The following is a 20,308-nucleotide window of genomic DNA, read 5'->3' as shown; positions in this document are numbered from 1 at the left end:
GAGCTTATGTGTCGGATGGAGACTCCTCTGCCACTGTTCCTCCGGTGGTGGAGGACGGGGAATACGAAATTTCCCACATCTTAAATTCTAGACGGTATAGAGGGAGTTTGCAGTATCTCGTCGCTTGGAAGGGTTTCGGACCCGAGGATAACTCATGGGTGAGGGCGGATGATGTTTCTGCTTCCAGACTTGTCAGAGCGTTTCACAAGAGGTTTCCTGATAAGCCTGGGCCTAGGGGATCCGGAGGATCCTCATAGAAGAGGGGGTACTGTTAGAACTCTCCTGTTAGGTTTTTTCTATCTTGCTGGTCACATGACCTTTTTTGCCTATTTAATCCTGCTCCGCCCTCCTGGCCTTGCTGGACTTCATTGTAATTTCTACTCTTAAGCTAGCCTGGTGCTTAGTTACCTTTCTCAGTCAGTTTAGCTAGGTCTTTGGACCTTTATGTTCTATGTTGTGTGTTTGTCTTTTACTGCTACAATCTCTGCTAGGAGGTATCCAACTTTATCCCAGTCCCTAGTTCTTGTAGGGATCCCTCCCTTGCATCTATAGGTCTTCGTACAGACTAGCCGAGGACTTTAGCGGGTCTGATCGCAGGATCAGGTTCCCCGTTACATCGTAGGGATCTAGCTTAGTTCTATTGTAGGGACAGATCTCCTTTCTTTCCTTAGTGCTTGTAGCAGATCATAACACTCGCATTGATGTGCCATCCTGGATGAGCTGTACTACCTGAGCAACTTCTGTGGGTTGTAGAGTCCGTCTCATGCTACCACGAGTGTGAAAGGACAACAAACATTCAAAAGTGACCAAAACATCAGCCAGAAAGCATTGGTATTGAGATGTGGTCTGTGGTCCCCACCTGCAGAACCGCTCCTTTATTGAGGGTGTCTTGTTAATTGCCAATAATTTCCATCTATTGTCTATTCCATTTGCACAACAGCATGTGAAATTGATTGTCAATCAGTGTTGCTTCCTAAGTGGACAGTTTGATTTCACAGAAGTTTGATTTACTTGGAGTTATATTCTGTTGTTTAAGTGTTCCCTTTATTTTTTTGAGCAGTGTATTTTGTTAAGCAACCCTCCCACTTGTATTAACGGTGACCATACATTTCTCATGTGAAGTCACTTTACCAAACATGCTTACTTCTGATGTTGAAGTCTCCGTCTCTTGAGTTTGATGCTATATCTTTATCTCCAAAATGACTGCTACAGGGGCATCTAAAAACTTCCTCTGCCTTTTTCTGTTTTAGGATTGACACAGCATTGTCATCATTGGCACTGGTCCATGTCACACTAATAGTAATGCAGGGCTGAAGTGGATTAGACTTTCCACAGCGTTCCCTATGCCTCTGCAGTGGCCATTTTGGAGGTGCCTGAGCACCAATCTTAGAGTCATGGGATATGGGAAGTAGAAGGATCTTTAATGTGTAGCAATATATACTTCAAATATTTGAATGCGAATGCCTAAGTAACATTCTTATTAATAACTTTGCCTTTTCAGAGTTTAAAGAGGTTGTCCAGTACTATAGAGAATGCCCCAATGTATTTAAACCGTGGTAATAAGTTTTTTTGCAAATACCATCTGTTGTGATTGTTGGCTGTGAGTGGCGCTATTGCTCACTACGCATCATGTGACCCTGGCTGCAGCCAGCACTGGCATCCACTGATGTCACATCAAGTCAGGCTGCAGCCGGGCGTGACCCAGTGACTCGCTCCCCCCTGATTGATGGACTGTGGGTGGGGCTTCCCTGAACGTGTCAGCCCAGCATCCACTGCGTGTTTTCCCTCTCCTCTGCATGCATTGGGAAAGCGCGCAGATTCTGGGCTGTGACACGCTGTGAAACCCTGCCTACAGCCCATCAATCAGCGGGGAGCTCTATCATCCAATCTGACGTCAGGGATAGAAAGGCGCTGCTGTATGCTAGGCAGGACAGTTGGTTAAAGAGATATTCCCATCTCCAAGATCCTATCCGAATATGTAGAAGGTGTAATAATAATATTAGCAAATGCCTCTAATTAGAAATGTTGTATAGATCTTCTGATTTGCTATGTCGCTTACTTCATGTGCAGGGGATTGCAGTAGATTAGATATCCATGGATATAACCATTCATGTATTGACAGTTGCTAGTGGTCGTAACCGTAGATACCTAAGATCTTGCAATGCCTGTACATAGGGTAAGCGACATAGCTCATCAGAAGAACTGTGCCACATTTCTAATTGGAGGTATTTGCTTATATTTTTTATTTCACCTACTACATATTGGGATAGGATCTTGGAGATGGGAATTTCCCTTTAAGACTATGTTCACACATTGCGTATTTTCAGCTTTTTCTTATGCTAATTTTCTGCTGCCTTTTACAGTGCCAGCAAAGTCTGTGTGATTCCAGAAATCTCATGCACACACCTTGGTTTTTGTTTGATCAGTATTTTGTGCTTTGCATGCTTTTTTTCAGAATAGTGCATGTCACTTCTTTCAGCATTTTTTCAGCTTTTTTTACCTATTGGAAGTAATAGGTGGTGAACAAAATGCTGAAAAAAGCCTAGTGTGAACATAGCTATCAGGTTTTGCTGCATTTTAGTGAAAAAAAGCAAGTACAGCAGTATGTGAAACTCATTTATTTTTGTGATTTTACCATCTTGTCTTGGTCGCCTGAGATGGCAGTTTGGATATTATAGTTTAATTAAATTAGTGATGCGTGGACAGTAAACATTGGCTGAGCTAGGTGTGAGATTGAACAATACCTGTGGAGGTGTGAAATTGAACAATGCCTGAGCAATTCAATGACAGACCATAGTGTGAAAATAAATAGTGTCCTACAAACTAAATGCACTGCCAGTGTCTTAGGTAAACTATTCTGAACAATTCACCTCCCACACTGTTTGAAATTCTGGTTAATATGGTTTCACATGTCTTGCATTGGTGACCTGTGTAAATGCTTCTGTGGTGGAAGCAAAGCTGAACTTTTGGATCCTGAAAAACGCAGCAAAAAACAAGGGAAAAAAACAAGCAAAATCCTGAACAAACCTTCTTGGCAAGAGACCAGGTTTTGCTGCAGAAAAAAAACGCTGAAAAAACACATATGTGAACATAGCCATATAATGCCTGGTAGGTATCATTCAAGTGTTCCATGTTAATTAATAACAAAGGCACAACATGTGCCAAGTGTTGGATGGTTTCTTCGGCAACTGTCTTGCCCAGCTCCCACCAGCGTCTCTCTAAACCCAATCTCAGATTAAGCATCAGTGTGTGTCCCTACACATATTCTCAAAGGAGTTTTCCACATACAGGTTTCTGGTCTCTCATGGCCAACCATTAAAATAATGGCATCAGATGGTACTCTGCTCAGTAACAGTGTCAACTCTCCAGTGTTGCTCCTGTCTCCATTTGCTGGCTGCAGCAGTGATGTCCTGACTACAGCGTCATCAACATCGGCAGTGTTTGTTAGCTCAAGTGACCAGAGAGGCAACGCTGGACTGGGAAAGGGTAAGTATCATCTGATTTTATTATTGTTTTTACACAGCGCTGGCTTTTAAAGCCATAAACCAATCAGAAACTTTTACTCTCCACCTCCCCCACAAACATTTAACATGGTTATGTAAAACTGGAAAAGGTAAGCCACTCAATCCATATACAACGCCAAAACACTGCTTTAGCAGCAAGAAATTGCATTTTAACCCCTTCCCGACCCGTGTCACACCGTTTGTGACATGGAAAACAGTTCGTTCCCGACCCATGTCACAGCGTCTGTGACATGGAGGGAAAGAGCCCCTGCAGCGCCTGCGAGCGGGGTCGCTCGGGTGTCACAGTTGCTACTGCAACTGGACATCCTGAAGTCGACCCCCCGGGGGGTGGATTAACCCCCCCGTGCCTGGGACCCCTCCGATTGGCTGTTTCATTTTCACTTTTAGTGAAACTGCCAATCGGTATGAATTAAATATTTCACCAATGAAAATTGGTGTAATATTTAAATCTGGGCATTGCCTGATGCTTACAGCATCAGCCATTGGCTGGGGGGAGTGTCACCTCTGTTCCCCCACTCCCCCCAGATCTGATTGGGGGGCTAGCGTCACATGGATACTAGCCCCAATCAGATATGGAGGGATGGCTGAAACCTTCCAGCACCTTCCCAACCCTAGATCGTCTGCTGTGGACCCCCTGCTGTGGACCCCCTTCTGCGGACCCCCTGCTGCGGACGCCCTGCTGCGGACCCCCTGCTGTGGACCCTGTGGGTCGCGTCTGCCGCCGCCACTCCCCCCGACCCCCCCCTCCACCCCCCCCGCGACCCCCCCGCCCCCCTCTCCACCCCCCCTCCACTTTCATACCTGCACCCCGACCGCCGCTCCCTCTCCCACGTCTTCATCCACCGGCTGCTGCTCTCCTTCTGACAGCCGGTGGACTGTGATCACAGCAGCAGCAGGCTCAGTGTAAATGCCGTGCTCCTGTGATCAAACCCACCATCCCCCAGTCCCAGTGATATCACCCCCCACCGTTCACCCCCCCTGTTCCCAGTGTTCACCCCCCCCTGTTCCCAGTGTTCACCCCCCCCCCTGTTCCCAGTGATCACCCCCCCCCCGAAAACCCAGTAATCAGCCCCCTGCTCCTGCCAGCTCCTGCTCCCCTTTCTGCCCCAGTAATCACCCCCCGATGCTGCCGGCCTCCTACCCCCCCTTGCTGCTGCCGGCTCCTGCCCCAGTGATCACCCCCCTTGCTGCTGCTTCTGGCTCCTCCATCTCCTCAGCCCCCTCCTACGTCTAACCGCCCCCTACGTCTGACCGCCCCCTACGTCTGACCGCCCCCTACGTCTGACCGCCCCCTACGTCTGACCGCCCCCTACGTCTGACCGCCCCCTACGCCTGACCGCCCCCTACGCCTGACCGCCCCCTACGCCTGACCGCCCCCTACGCCTGACCGCCCCTATTCCTGACCGCCCCCTATTCCTGACCGCCCCCTACGCCTGACCGCCCCCTATGCCTGACCGCCCCCTACGCCTGACCGCCCCCTACGCCTGACCGCCCCCTACTCCTGACTGCCCCCTACGCCTGACCGCCCCCACACGTGACTGCAGAAGGTTACACCAAGCACACACACTATAATAAAGTTTTGATTTTTTTTTTTTTTTACACACGCACAAAGCACACAAAATGTCCCGCCCGTCCCGCTCATCCCAGTCTAGGGCGTACTCAGCTGAGGAGGCTATGTCAGGTTGGTGTGTGTGTGTTGTAGTGTATGAGATTGTGTGTTGTGTGTGTGTGTGTGTGTGTGTGGTGTATGCACTACAATATACCACACCGCACACCAACCTGACATGCACTACACAATGGTGTCCACTAACAAATTGGAACCCTTTGCGTTTGGAGAGTCCCTGTGTGCCCAAACATTGGAGCTCACCAACAAGTGACCCCATTTTGGAAACTAGACCCCCCAAGGCACCTATATAGATGCATAGTGAGCACTTGGAACCCCCAGGTGCTTCACAAATTGATTGATAAAAATGAAAAAGTGAAAAAAAAAACACTTTTTTATTTTTACGGATTAATTTCCTAAGGACCTGGGGGTCCCAAGTGCTCACTATGCATCTAGATAGGTGCCTTGGGGGGTCTAGTTTCCAAAATGGGGTCACTTGTGGGGGAGCTCCAATGTTTGGGCACACAGCGGCTCTCCAAACGCAACATGGTGTCTTCTAACAATTTGAGTCGACAATTTGTTAGCGGACACCATGTTGCTTTTGGAGAGCCGCTGTGTGCCCAAACATTGGAGCTCCCCCACAAGTGACCCCATTTTGGAAACTAGACCCCCCAAGGCACCTATCTAGATGCATAGTGAGCACTTGGAACCCCCAGGTGCTTCACAAATTGATTCATAAAAATGAAAAAGTGAAAAAAAAAACACTTTTTTGATTTTTACGGATTAATTTGTGAAGGATCTGGGGGTTCCAAGTGCTCACTATGCATCTAGATGGGTGCCTTGGGGGGTATAGTTTCCAAAATGGGGTCACTTGTAGGTGAGCTCCAATGTTTGGGCACACAGCGGCTCTCCAAACGGGACATGGTGTCCGCAAACAAATTGAATGGAAAATCGGCTCAAATTGTTAGCGGACACCATGTTGCGTTTGGAGAGCCCCTAATGTGCCTAAAAAGTGGAGCTCCCCCACAAGTGACCCCATTTTGGAAACTAGACCCCCCAAGGCACCTATCTAGATGCATAGTGAGCGCTTGGAACCCCCAGGTGCTTCACAAAATGATCTGTGAAAACAAAAAAGTACTTTTTTTTTCACAAAAATTTTCTTTTAGCCTAAATTTTTTAATTTTCACATGGGTAACAGGATAAAATGCATCCTAAAATGTGTTGGTCAATTTCTCCTGAGTACACTGATACCTCATATGTGGTCATAAACCACTGTTTGGGCGCATGGCAGGGCTCAGAAGAGAAGGAGCGCAATTTGACTTTTGGAGCTAATTTTCCATTCAAAAAGTAAAATGGCGCTCCTTCCCTTCTGAGCCCTGCCGTGTGCCCAAACAGTGGTTTATGACCACATATAAGGTATCAGTGTACTCAGGAGAAATTGACCAACAAATTTTAGGATGCATTTTATCCTGTTACCCATGTGAAAATTAAAAAATTTAGGCTAAAAGAAAATTTTTGTTAGAAAAATAAAAATGTTCATTTTTTTCTTCCATGTGGCTTTAGTTCCTGTGATCACCTGAAGGGTTAATAATCTTCTTGAATGTAGTTTTGAGTAGCTTGAGGGGTGCAGTTTTTGGAATGGTGTCACTTTTGGGTGTTTTCTGTCATGTACACCCCTCAAAGGGACTTCAAATGTGATGTGGTCACTAAAAAAAATGGCTTTGCAAATTTTGCTGGAAAAAAGAAAATTTGCTGATGAACTTTGAACCCTTCTAACTTCCTACCAAAAATTTTTTTTTTTTTTCAAAATTGTGCTGATGTAAAGTAGACATGTGGGAAATGTTATTTATTAACTATTTTGTGTCACATCACTCTCTAGTTTAGCAGAATAAAAATTCAAAATTTGAAAATTGCAAAATTTTCAAAATTTTTCCCATATTTTTGATTTTTTCACAAATAAACGCAAATATTATCGACCTAAATTTAATACTAACATGAAGCCCAATATGTCACGAAAAAACAATCTCAGAATCGCTAGGATCCGTTGAAGTGTTCCAGAGTTTTTACTTCGTAAAGGGACACTGGTCAGAATTGACAAAAATGCCAAGGTCTTTAGGGTCAAAATAGGCTGGGTCCTGAAGGGGTTAAAGTTGGAAAGTGTCTGAAAGTGCATTGGGGTGTGACAACGCACTTCCAGCTTCTCAGCCTTACCCAGTATCCCCATCTAGGAGCACCCTGCCCCAGTGGATTGACAGGTTGTTTGCTCTGGTACAGGAAGGGTACTGCTAGGTCAGGAGTACAGCATGAGGCTGAGAAACTAGAAACGCGTCGTCACACACCATTTCACTTCCAGACAAAAAATTCACATTTTTTTTTTTTGAACAGCTCCTTGGGGTCATAAGGGGAAGAACTGACTTTTTAAAGGGTTACCCAATCATATAAATGATTCAAGGGGTGTGAATGGAGTTGAAAAGTTTCTGACAGATTCCCTTTGTTTTGTTCACAATATTGTAATTCATTCAGAATACCTGCAGATCCCAATTAGTTGGAACCAAAATGTGTTGCCTCTTTTTCTTTTAGTTTTTGTGTAAAAATATAGATGATGTATTTAATTGAAATGATACAACTGTGTAACCCCTTCCCAACATGTGACGTAGAGCATCACACATCCAGTCCCAGTTTATAGAGCAGGCTTTATAGAGCAGGCTCAGCCATCTTCCTGTAACATCAGTGGCCTGAGAGCACTTCAATCCCTGCTGCCTAACTGTTTACAAATCGTGGTTTCTGGTGACCGATGGGTGAAAATGGCAGCCGGAACCTGTTGAACACCCCTGTAACTGCCATCTTGGTGCTCTTGTGAAGTGCAGCAATGGCAAAGCATCATAAGAAAACAGTGATTTTACTATATACTCTGATATTGCATATTAGGTGATCGAACGTTCACATCCTCTAAGAGGACTAATAAAGTAAAACAAAATACACGTTTTTAAAAATATAAAAAAATCAAATCCCCCACTTTGTCCCTATAAAAAAATGAATCAACCTGATCAGTAAATGCCATAAAAGAAAATAAAAATTATAAAACCAAAATTGTCGTTATTGGGACGCTGTAACGCTAAATGTCATATGTAAACCAAAATAGTATAAATAAAACATATCAATATCAAAATAAGCCCTCACATGGGTCTATCAAGGAGGAATTAAAATATTATGGGTTTCCGAAAAATGAAAATATAATTTTTTTCTAATATACGGCAGCACGGCGGCTCAGTGGTTAGCACTCTTGCCTTGCAGCGCTGGGGTCCTGGGTTCAAATCCCACCAAGGACAAGGAGTCTGAATGTTCTCCCTGTGTTTGCGTGGATTTATTCCAGGTTCTCTGGTTTCCTCCCCCACTCCTAAGACATACTGATAGGGACTCTAGATTGTGAGCCCCAATGGGGACGGTATCCATAATGTCTGTAAATTGTCTGAATTGTAAAGCGCTGCGGAATATGTTGGCGCTATATAAATAAAATAAAAAAATGATATACAGTTTTCCAAAGTGTTTTTCACCCCCCCCCCCCAAAAAAAAAAAAACCTATACAGCTTTGGTATTGCAACCTAAACTTGGAATAAATCCAAATACCACATGCAAATATTTATAATAACATTCTTTATTGAAAGATATCAATTAAAAATTCATTTTATAATCACAAAATTCAAAAATTCAAGAGGAAAAGGATGAGTCCAGAAAATATGGGCACACATGGACCAGGATAATTCCCAATGTTAATTTCACATTCCTATGGGTTAGTATTTCATAGAAGGGAGATTGAATATAGTAATAATGGTAAAACCTTCCATACCACCCAGTAACATGCATAAGATGTAACCATGCAGATAGGGTCATAGATCAGACACAGCTTCAATATGAGCCTTGATGTTAAGTATCACAGTATAGCTCTCAAAATAACCTATAAAGAGAAAGAGGTAAGCTGATGCTTTCCCAAGTGGGGGCACCAGATTAAGCCATCCGACTTACCCATCAGGAATATCACTAAGTCCGGCCCCGCACCACAAATAACGCGGGAAGGCTGCCAAGATGCCATTCGCCACGAGTTTTGCCATATTTCAGAGCTGCAACGTTATTGGAGTATCAAAAAGCACAAGGTATGCGATACTCAGGGACATGGCCAAGGTAAGGAAGGCTGAAAAACGACCACCTTTGAACAAGAAACATAAGATAAAACTTCAAGAATGGTTCAAGAAATATCTTAGACTGATTTCTCAAAGGTTTTATGGACTGATGAAATGAGAGTGACTCTTGATGGGCCAGATTGATGAGCCAGAGGCTGGATCTGTAAAGGGCAGAGAGCTCCACTCCGACTCAGACACCAGCAAGGTGGAGGTGGGGGTACTGTTATGGGCCGGTCTCATCAAAGATGAACTTGTGGGACCTTTTCGGGTTGAGGATGGAGTGAAGCTCAACTTCCAGACCTACTGCCAGTTTCTGGAACACAACTTCTTCAAGCAGTGGTACAGGAAGAAGTCGGTATCGTTCAAGAAAAACATGATTTTCATGCAGGACAATGCTCCATCACATGCATCCAACTACTCCACAGCGTGGCTGGCCAGTAAAGGTCTAAAAGAAAAAAAAATAATGATATGGCCCCCTTGTTCACCTGATCTGAACCCCATAGAGAACCTGTGGTCCATCATAAAATGTGAGATCTACAGGGAGGGAAAACAGTACACCTCTCGGAACAGTGTCTGGGAGGCTGTGGTGGCGGCTGCACGCAATGTTGATCGAAAACAGATCAAGCAACTGACAGAATCTATGGCTGGAAGGCTGTTGAGTGTCATCATAAAGAAAGGTGGCTATATTGATCACTAATCTTTTTGGTTTTTGTTTTTGCATGTCAGAAATGTTTATTTCTAAATTTTGTGCACTGATATTGGTTTACCTGGTGAAAATAAACATGTGAGATGGGATTATATTTGGTTTTTATTAAGTTGCCTAATAATTCTGCACAGTAATAGTTACCTGCACGAACAGATATCCTCCTAAGATAGCCAAATCTAAAAAAAAACCACTCCAACTTCCAAAAATATTAAGCTTGGATATTTGAGTCTTTTGGGTTGATTGAGAACATAATTGTTGATCCATAATAAAAATAATCCTCTAAAATACAACTTGCCTAATAATTCTGCACATAGTGTATATTCAATCTCCCTTCTATGAAATACTAACCCATAGGAATGTGAAATTAACATTGGGAATTATCCTGGTCCATGTGTGCCCATATTTTCTGGACTCATCCTTTTTTCCTCTTGAATTTTTGAATTTTGTGATTATAAAATGAATTTTTAATTGATATCTTTCAATAAAGAATGTTATTATAAATATTTGCATGTGGTATTTGGATTTATTCCAAGTTTAGGTTGCATGGTTGGGGAACCACTGCATAGTTTTGTCTATAATTACTAAATGGGGAGAAATTATTTAGTTTTCTCTAGCCAATATGTACTGCATATGCCTTTGGAATAGTCTTTTGTATTTAACAAGTTTGGTATTGCTGTAATTGTATTGACCTGTACAATCATATTATAAGGTCATTTTACAGCATAGTGAACACCATAAAGCAAAACCCCCCAAAAGTTGTCTTAATTGTGGAGTTTTTCTTTTCATAATTTCTCCGCGCTTGAAATTTTTCCTTGCTTATCAGTGCATTGAATGCTTACATTTATGGTGTCATTCAAAACTATAAGTCATCTCGCGAAAACAAGCCATCAAATGGCTATGTAAAAAGAAACTTGGTATTTTTACCAAGGAAACCATACCTATGAAGGAAATGCTTAAAGGGGTGATGTTATACATGAAGCATCTTTTATAATCTCTATTCTTACACCCTAACCACTTTGGAGATTAGCTTTATTATACAAACTTTACACTTCTTCCTGTGTTGTTAATTACTACATTTTTGTTTGCTACACTTTTTGTGATGTTTAAGCCAAAGCCTAAAGTGGATTTTGTAGAAAAAGAGAAGAATGCGTCCTCAATTTATATTTCCATTCCTTTTGAATCCACTCTTTGCTTTTAGATCAAAAAAATGCACCAAAAACTGCATGTGTGGTTCCAGCCTTCAAGGGGTAGCATATTGTCTCATGAATGTCATTTTTTTGCTATTCAGATACCACAACAGTATGCCTTTCTTAAAAATGTTGTCATTTTTGCTAATATAAATAACTTTGAAATCAGTAAAAGAAGCTTTTCTTATTCTAGGTATTTCTTATTCAGGAATCTGAACACATTTTTCTCCTTGCAGCTTATGTACCTTTTAGATTTTTTACAGCCACTCTTTTGTAATACTTCAAATCTTTGCCAGAGGCTAGTATAGTTCCAGCTGACATGGTTATGGCCTGGTCATTAAAAGGCTTTATGGACAATTGATATTTTGGTTTCAAGGTAAACGGAAAATTGTTTCATTAGCATTTTCTTATTTTCTTATTTTAGTGCCTGGAAGCAATGAGCCTTTCATGCCCCCTGGCCAAATGCCTAACACTGGTTTGCCGGATATGTACAACCAGACTCCATCTGGAGTGATGTCCAATATGGGAATGAATCAGCGGCAGCAATTTCCTTATGGACCTGGAAGCTATGATAGAAGGCAAGTACGGTATATTTTAAAGTCAGCAACTTAGATAATTTGTCTCTTAGTAATTTGTTCCCTTGTATAGTCTACATTATGTAGTATAATAAAACAAAATTTTGTCTACAAAAATTTCACTTTATTCAGATTTTATTTCTTTTTTGTTATATAAACAGTTAAATCTACTACAGGCACAAATAATGATATTATGTTCTTTATTGATGGCACAGAATATTTAACAGCGCTGTTTAGGTCCACACCTTGTAGTCAAATCTTGTATTTAGCTGTAAATTGTGCTAAAGTGATTCAATATAGAACAAAAAAGAAGCCAAGAAATGCAATTTTAGGGAAATGTTTTCTTATGCGGGTGTTTTTAGTAACTAAATAGTGTTCTGAAATTACATACTCCAGTGACTTTATAGCTCAACAGTTTAGAAAATAATTTTTAAAATGGCAATAATGAGTGATTTCCCCTTTACTGTTAACACCCACCTCACTTAAAAGTAATCTTGTCCAACTTGACAATTTAACACTACAATTAACCACTTCACTCCCCGGCCATTTTCCCTTTTTTTTTCTTTTTTGTTTTTTCCTCCCCCTCTTCCAAGAGCCATAACTTTTTTTTTTATTTTTTGTCATTATAGCCATATGAGGGCTTATTTTTGTGGGAAGAGTTGTACTTTTGATTATCACTATTCATTTTATCATGTTATGCACTGGAAAGCAGGGGAAAAAAGTGTGTTGAAATGGCAAAAAAAATGCAATTTCACAATTGTTTTTTTTTTTTATTTACCAACGTTCAGTTTATGGTAAAACTGACCTGGCAATATGTTTCTCCAGGTCAGTTTGATTACATAGATACCAAACATGTATAGTTATTTTTTTAAGTGGTGAAAAAAAAAAATGCGGAAATTCATGAATAAAACAGTTTTCCAATACTTCCCTCAGGACAGCACCAGCGGAGGTAGTCCTTCCTTGACCTATAGAAGGACAGGATCACAGAGAGGTTAAAAGGCCCCTCCCACCTCCACCCTCCAGTGTTTTTCCTGTCCCTACTGGGGATAGTCTCATGAGAGGTTGCTCCTAGAGTGAAGATATCCTGTGGAGCTTCATTGTACGGACTCAAGTGGATCGAGGGGGGTCTTGGGCTTCCCTTCCCCATGTCAAGCAGTCCGTGGCCGACACCTCACTAAATAGAGGTCCCTCAGCCATCTGTTGCTGTACCAGTGGGGGATCGGGGGGGGGGAGGGGGCTGGGCCTTATCTTCCCTCTGACAAGCGGTCCGTGGCCGAGACCTCTCTGTGAGAGGTCCCTCAGCCATCAGCCAGCCTATGCTTCTCTGCAGTAATGCAGCATTCCCGATGGACGCCGCTTCCCTCCATGGTGGGCTCTCGGCGTTACCAGCTTCCCCTGTTTCTCTAACGAGTGTGGAGCCAGCACAGTGTAATGTTTGGAAGGGCTAGACCTCTTGGCTGATGCTAGCCTCGTGCCTTATGCCGAAGCTGGGCCTAGAGCCTCATATTCTGAGGTTTGATTTCAGATCCGAAGCTAGGTCTCAGACCTCTGGGTTAAAGTTACAACTCCTGTCTGGGCTGCATCTCATGATTTGGCGCCAGTTTGTCGCATGTCATGGCTGCACAGGGCCTCATGATTGGGCTTCAGAGTCTGACTTATGCTGAGCATGTTTTCGCATTTTTGTTTGAATAAACAAGTGCCGCAGCTTAGCTACTCCATCCATAGGAGGACACATGGAGCACATTGTCTCCGTGAAGTCTGCCTTCCAGCTGCGCCTCATTAATTACTTCCTTCAGGTGGGGCTAATCTGACAATTGAGATGTACTACTCAAGGTGGAGGTTCAGTTGGATTACTCTCTGGAATGTAACTCTGAGTTTGGCCTTTTGTCTAGCTCCTTCAAGCATGACTCTTGTGCCTCATAGTGCATTATTGTGCCATTGTGCCTCTCTGCTTCATAGTGCATCATTGTGCCTCTGTGCTTCATAGTGCATCATTGTGCTCCATTGTGCTCCATTGTGCTTCATAGTGCATCATTGTGCTCCATTGTGCTTCATAGTGCATCATTGTGCCTCTGTGCTCCATTGTGCCTTCCAGTGCTTTGGGCCTCTGGCTTTTTTGGGGCCTTGTGCCTCGAGATGCCGGCTTTGTGTCTTGTACCTTGTGTTGTCTGCCTACTACTTCACACTTTTGTGTCTGGTCTCGACTCTGGCTATAAAGTCCTGGACTCTGATCCAGCTTCCTTTGCCTTATTCTTTGCATCTGGGCTTAGTCAAAGGAACAACTATGCACGGATTGGCCTAGTATTTTAGTATTTCTTATGTTGGAACAACAATCTCAATTCAGCTGCTACCCTTAAGTGCAAAAGTGGGGAGTCTTTCCTAAAGTTATGGTTGTAGGGAAACATGTATCTATTGAGTTCATCCTATAACATGACATAGTACTGTTACGGGAGTAGAAAATCCCATGAGACAGATGCTAATCATGTTGTAGGAAAGAATCTTTCCTGACTTCTCATACGGCAATCGGTCTAGTTTCCTTGATCATCATCTTGTTAACAGATTCTAGTCCCATAATCGGTGATGTTATGTTTATCAGGGAAGGTTTCATGGCCATCTTTATACTTTGTCGTAAATCAACAGTACAGCATCATGTGCAGAGGACCCAGTACTCTCACTATTCTTACATCTGTTAGGGCTCCTACAATAAGGAATCTGTATGTGGGGCTCTTACAGTTGAGAACCCATAGTCCCAATGCCTCAATGTAGATAATCTTCCACAGTGATCCTTTCTTTCCTCTAGCTATAGAGGAGGGTCTCTGTCATTGTTTCAGTCCGCGTGTACAAATATCACTGAGAAGCTCTCATGCTGTTTCCCTAGTTTATTCGCACACGGTAGTGGGATCGCCATTAGGCCTTTATTTTCTCCAGGCAGAGCCCATGTTTGATAACTGACTCAGAGGCAGTTTCACGGTGAGCATCTTTGAGGGACTCTAACCAACCCCTCTGAGTTTTACCAAGCTCCGGTATTAGGAGCCCGCTGTGGATATAACAAATTGGTTCATGATTTTCTTCCGATGTGTATATATATGTAGTTTGTGTGTGTGTGTTTATGGCACGACCAATGGGAGGGCATTTATTTAGGCCACTTCCATCAATTCCAGAGCTCAGACTTCCTGTGTCATTAACATCGGCACCACAGATGTGATAATCTATGCTTCCCTATCAGGGGTTCTGATGAGGAGCCCAGCATTGTTAATGGCAGGGGATGTTACCTGCAAGACTGCATATTCCTTAGTTTCATTAACATTCAGCCCCTGGATCTAAAGTTCTAAGGATTCATAATAAACGTCTATGAAATCCTGGATGAGTAATGTATAAACATCTCAATGCTCTGCCCATTTCTCCATATACTAACAGTTATTGTTTGATCTTCCAGCAATCCAGGGCCACTGTCCTGCAGGACTCCTTGTGCTATGGTATGCTGGTCTGTAACCAGGGTTTAATTTGAACCCTTGAAGATCGATGAAGGAACAGTCCAGTGTTAATGAGCATATGCAAACCTATTATTGGTCTGCAGCAGTCCTCATTGTGTTGTGGCAATGGATATCACCATTCTTTACTGGGCAATAAGGTTTTTTTTAGGTCTATTCCGTCGCAGTGGTGTTATAAGTATAATTTATCTAACAATCACTGCGGTTCATTATTGGTGTTGGGGTACAACAGGGCAGTGTCTCACTTTTCGTTTCTGCTGCATAATTGGTTTACCACTTTCATACTGAATTTGGGCATTATAGATATATATCAGACACTCACTACGGTGATTTCCCTTTGCAGATTTCTTTAGTTGTCTATATTTCTTCCGATATTTCAGATCATTTCTATATATATCCTGGTTCCTGCATGAATCTTTGGTCCTTGGGGCTTCTGTACCCTCTGTGGTGCTATTACTTTGGAACTACTCTACTAGTGCTGTCCTGAGGGACGTATTGGAAAAAGGGAATTAGACCTACCGGTAATTCAATTTCCAGGTAGTCCCTCAGGACAGCACCCTTATTTTCTCTCCCTTATGTTTATCTTTAGGCTCGCACAAGATCGATCTTCCTGCAGATCATTCATCCATCAAGTCGCCATGGCTCGAGATTGAGCTGAAACTGTCAAAGGGTTTCTTACATATGAGTTATATTAGTTCATATAGACAATTTACATCCATCCTTCTGTGGTACTTTGAAAGACACTGGAGGGTGGAGGTGGGAGGGGCCTTTTAACCTCTCTGGGATCCTCTCCCGCTATAGGTCAAGGACGGACTACCTCCGGTGGTGCTGTCCTGAGGGACTACCTAGAAATCGAATTACCGGTAGGTCTAATTCCATTTTTCTTGGGTTGCCATTTTCTGAGACCCATAACATTTTAATTTTTTACGATTTGGGGCTGGATGAGGGCTTATTTTTAGCTCCCTGAGCTGACGTTTTTACTGATACCATTTTAGAGTAGATAAAATGTTTTATTGCAATGTTTTGTGGCCAAAAAAATTAATTCTGGCTTTTCAATTTTTTTTCTCATTACACTGTTTACCGATCGGATTTTATTTTATATTTTGATAGATCGGACTTTTAGGAACTCAGCGATATCAAATATCTGCGCTTTTTTTAATTGTTTTATTTTTAATGTGGCAAAACGGGGGTGGTTTGAGGTATTGTTTTTTTTTTCATATTTTTAAACTTTTTTTATTTTTACTGTATTTACGTTATGCTGTGATCGTCTGATCGCTTGTGCTATACCTGATGGGAGTGTGGAACAACGTGGCCCCTGCCATTGCGTGTTAAATGCCACTGTCAGAAATTGCCAGCAGGATTTAACAGGTTTCACAAATAAACACCAGTCACATCATATAAATTTTACCACTATCATGAAGTACAATACATCACGAAAAAACAGTCTCAGAATCTCTGGAATATGTTGAAGCGTTCCAGAGTAATTACCTCATAAAGTGACACTGGTCAGAATGGTAAAAAATTGGCCTGGTCATTAATGTGCAAACAGCCTTCGGGGTTAAAGGGGTTAATTAGAACATGATATGCCAAAACAGCCAAATACCAAAATAATAGGTGCAGAAAATCTGCATCATCAAAACCTCTTCATTACTCATTGTGGGAACGTAACCAACAATTTACCACCTACTGATAAGTAAAGTTGTACTCTTATAAAATTAGCCGTAGCATGTGTGCCTGAGACAAAATGGCTAAGTAAGGTCTCGTAAGAGTCATGGTAATCTATAAATAAATGTGATGTCACTCACAGCAACAAAATAGGATTTCTTTGTATTTTGTAGGTTCCAGGTAGCATTTTTTTTTTTAATCGGATTAGTCAGTGCACCTTTAGCTCGGATACAAATTCTACACTTTCCCAGAAGTCCAGGTACCGGTCAATTTGGCTTTATTTGCTCTGTGATTTTTATGAAACAATAAAAGGAAGCAATCAATTGTCAGACAGTTGAGAGATCATTTACACTATGCAGAGCTTTTAATTAAAGTTAAATGATGAATTGGTAAATAGAAAAGGTGCATTAAAAGCTTATTTAGTGCTTAAGGGTAGTATTTAACAGTATCTGGGATATTGCAGTATTTTAGATTCTTTTTATAACATCAGTTTAATTGAGGCCGTTAACTATATTAACAACCTCGTTTGGATCTAGTACTAGTATAGTGGCACAAATTGATTTAAAGGGTATTTTCATATTCACATTCCCCTACACCTTTTCATAGCATAACAATCTGAGCTGGACATTAGGGATAACACTTGGTGAAAGGCCCCAGATGTTTTTTGGCAAGAAATAATTTTGCTACACCCCAGCTTCTTTCTATTTTCTCCTTTCCTCTTTTTCTGTCCGGAGTGGTTATTGGCTGATGGCTCTGCCTCTGCTAAGTCAACATGTACAGTATATACGAGTATTTAGCATAGTATCGGTAACATTTTGGAAAGTGATGTACATCTAACACATATACTTTAGTTTATTTTTAGATACACATTAGAAGTCTACAGCCTCTGTGTCCCATCAGATTTATTTATATGGACAAATGTACCTTGCAGGTTCGATAGCCATTGATTTGCAAAAACACTTCATTGAATTAAAGTATGGGAGCTCCAATGAAAGTCAACGCTGAAGGTCACCAGCTCTTAAAAGATTTAATAGGCATTATCTTGCTTAACCCTCATATATTTTCCTGTAAAATGTTAAAGATTACACTTAGAGAGAATTAGATTCAACAGGAGCTGGAAAGTAGCATCTGGAAAGTGTGACATACATTGATGTGGCTGTGTATGAATTTTCTCTATTCCTGTTTTTTTTCCATTTTTATAAAGCGTTCCCATTTTTGTAGGTCTGAATATGGCTTTGGCGCTGAGAGCAGTATGGGTCCATCAGGTCAAAACAACATGGGGTCGTCAAACAGTGATCCTAGCATGTATTCACCTGACCGGTATCCAGGACAGCAAAGGTGGGCAGTTTAATGTTCCAAACCAAGAGAGCAAACTGATGCTAATAGTGTTTTCAGCTGCTTCTATCTAAGGAAGACTAACTGCATTGTAGATTTAGTGTATGTTCACACAAGGCAGGATACAATACAGAAAATACACAGTATATTACAATACTAGCAAAGTAGATGTGAGTTTACCAAATCTCATCCAAATGCTCTGTTAAAAAAAAAAATCAGCATGCAAATTGATGTGCTGTGTGTATTTTACATCCCCATCATGCTGCATATTTTCAACTTTGTCCCAAATTCCGCAATTACATTTTTACCAGTGCAGTTTACGTTCCGTGTGCAAGAATATTACATAAATGGTAATTGTGAAGTGGGATATTCTACTTTCACATAATTTGGAATACAGCCGCACATACGGTAATTATCAGTCCACGGAGAAACGAGTTTGAATCAAATTTCTTGAAATCTGCAGTTTCACACGAATTTGAACAATCTGCAATAAGATTTGAAGTTTTTAATTACAAAAAAAAAAAATTGCCCAGCTCCATTTCACATATGCAGCACATTCAGAGAGCAGGCAAATGGTGACTGGCATGACATTGCATCCTGTAACAATCTGATCACATGGTGTAGCATAGCCAATCAGAGTGGCTATCACGCGCAATATAAAACATAGGGACATAAAAAGCCAGTTCATGTCTACTGTGCAGGGATATAAGTGCTCAGAGCACACAGGATATGGATCGAAAATGGCCAAATGTTTGCTTAATATTTATGTGATATACCGCAATAACAGTGATAAGCAAGGGTATTATTAAACTATTGAAATGGCAAAAATCCATCGCCGATTGTGTCTCAAAGAAACACCCGTAAGCTCCCGGTTATCTGTGGTTTGTAAAATACACCCAGATCTTGTCACCACCTTAATAACTTTTGGCTTTTACTGCCTTTCGACAAATGATGGCGTGCACTCTGCCTCGATGGAAGATACCAAGGCACCATTATTTCTCTCAGAAAAGAGTACATGCTCTTTGTTTTCAGTTAAGTATAATGTAGACTGCTCTCTGGGCTTTCTTTGAGCTCCAAAGAGCACTGTACTATAGATACCATGAACATCGACTATAGCCAGGGACAATACATGAGTTTCATGGTTCACTGTTTGAATATTTTCAGCGGCACTGCTACACCACCGAATCTGGTCAGGCCTTTGCGACTAGGAGCTACTTTTTTCCACTGCCAGGCAGGGACTATCTGTCTCCTCCTCCACCTCTTCTGGATTCTGCTCAACGGACATGAACTCATCCCCAACAAGCACAGGACACTTTATTGATTCCACACAGCACGCTCATTCTTTTTACTCATGCAAGACAAAGCCTGGGGTATAAAAGCCACATGGTGGAAGATTTGCTGCTGGCATCAAGAGGTAACTCGCCCTTGGCTGGGTTCTCGTGAACCTCATCTTGAAATTGTCATGAGTTACAATGACTCGAACATTCTTGCTGCTTCGCAATCAGGCAAAGTAACCCATACTCCATGCATGGCCCACATCCTGAATTTTTAATAGTGCAAGATTTCCTTTAGAAAAAATGCAAGCTTGAAAAGAGTAGTGGCTATAGCCGAAAGGTATCAGCCCATTTCAATAGGTCTCAATTGGCAAACGTATGTCGTTCTGGCTTTGCAAAGAAAAAAAAAAACAGGCTTCCAGAGCACCACCTGGTTTGTTACGTTGCAACCTACAGGATTTGATACGGTGTATGTTGCAACGTTTGTTCAATGTAAAGTAGTGACGTAATATATCATGAAGCAGTCAAGCTGGATTGTGTTACTTTGATATCCGATATTGGCAGCTAAAGAGGGATGCCTTTTGCCTATGGAAGCCTATGAAGAGATGTAAACATTTGTCAGTAGGGACATGTGTGGCATCGTCAATGTAATCCCACTAATATTTATCCTGGAAAAAACAGCAGCATGCAAGAAGGTTTGCAGGAAGAACACTAATTTTCTTCTGTTCAGCGACACCCTGTGTCTGTTGAGCACTCTAAAGGTCCATGTC

General features: G+C 41.9%; 1 protein-coding gene across 11 annotated transcripts in view; it reads left to right on the top strand.

Moving 5' to 3' along the window:
• ARID1B (AT-rich interaction domain 1B) overlaps nucleotides 1-20,308 on the top strand; it is a 712,135-nt gene that overhangs the window by 625,851 nt on the left and 65,976 nt on the right. For 6 of the 11 annotated variants that reach the window (XM_073672421.1, XM_073672420.1, XM_073672422.1 and 3 more), the window contains 2 exons: nucleotides 11,623-11,776; nucleotides 18,151-18,267. In XM_073672421.1, coding sequence (XP_073528522.1) covers nucleotides 11,623-11,776; nucleotides 18,151-18,267 — 271 coding nt within the window. The remainder of the gene's footprint in view (nucleotides 1-11,622; nucleotides 11,777-18,150; nucleotides 18,268-20,308) is intronic. The other 5 variants (XM_073672423.1, XM_073672418.1, XM_073672426.1 and 2 more) reach the window with 1 other exon arrangement.

This window comes from Phyllobates terribilis, unplaced genomic scaffold (assembly GCF_046119375.1).
Source record: "Phyllobates terribilis strain yellow unplaced genomic scaffold, ASM4611937v1 Scaffold_3__8_contigs__length_932513732, whole genome shotgun sequence".
Lineage (NCBI taxonomy): Eukaryota > Metazoa > Chordata > Amphibia > Anura > Dendrobatidae > Phyllobates > Phyllobates terribilis.
The sequence above is the reverse complement of the archived record's forward strand: the minus strand, read 5'-3'. Positions and strand labels throughout refer to the sequence as shown.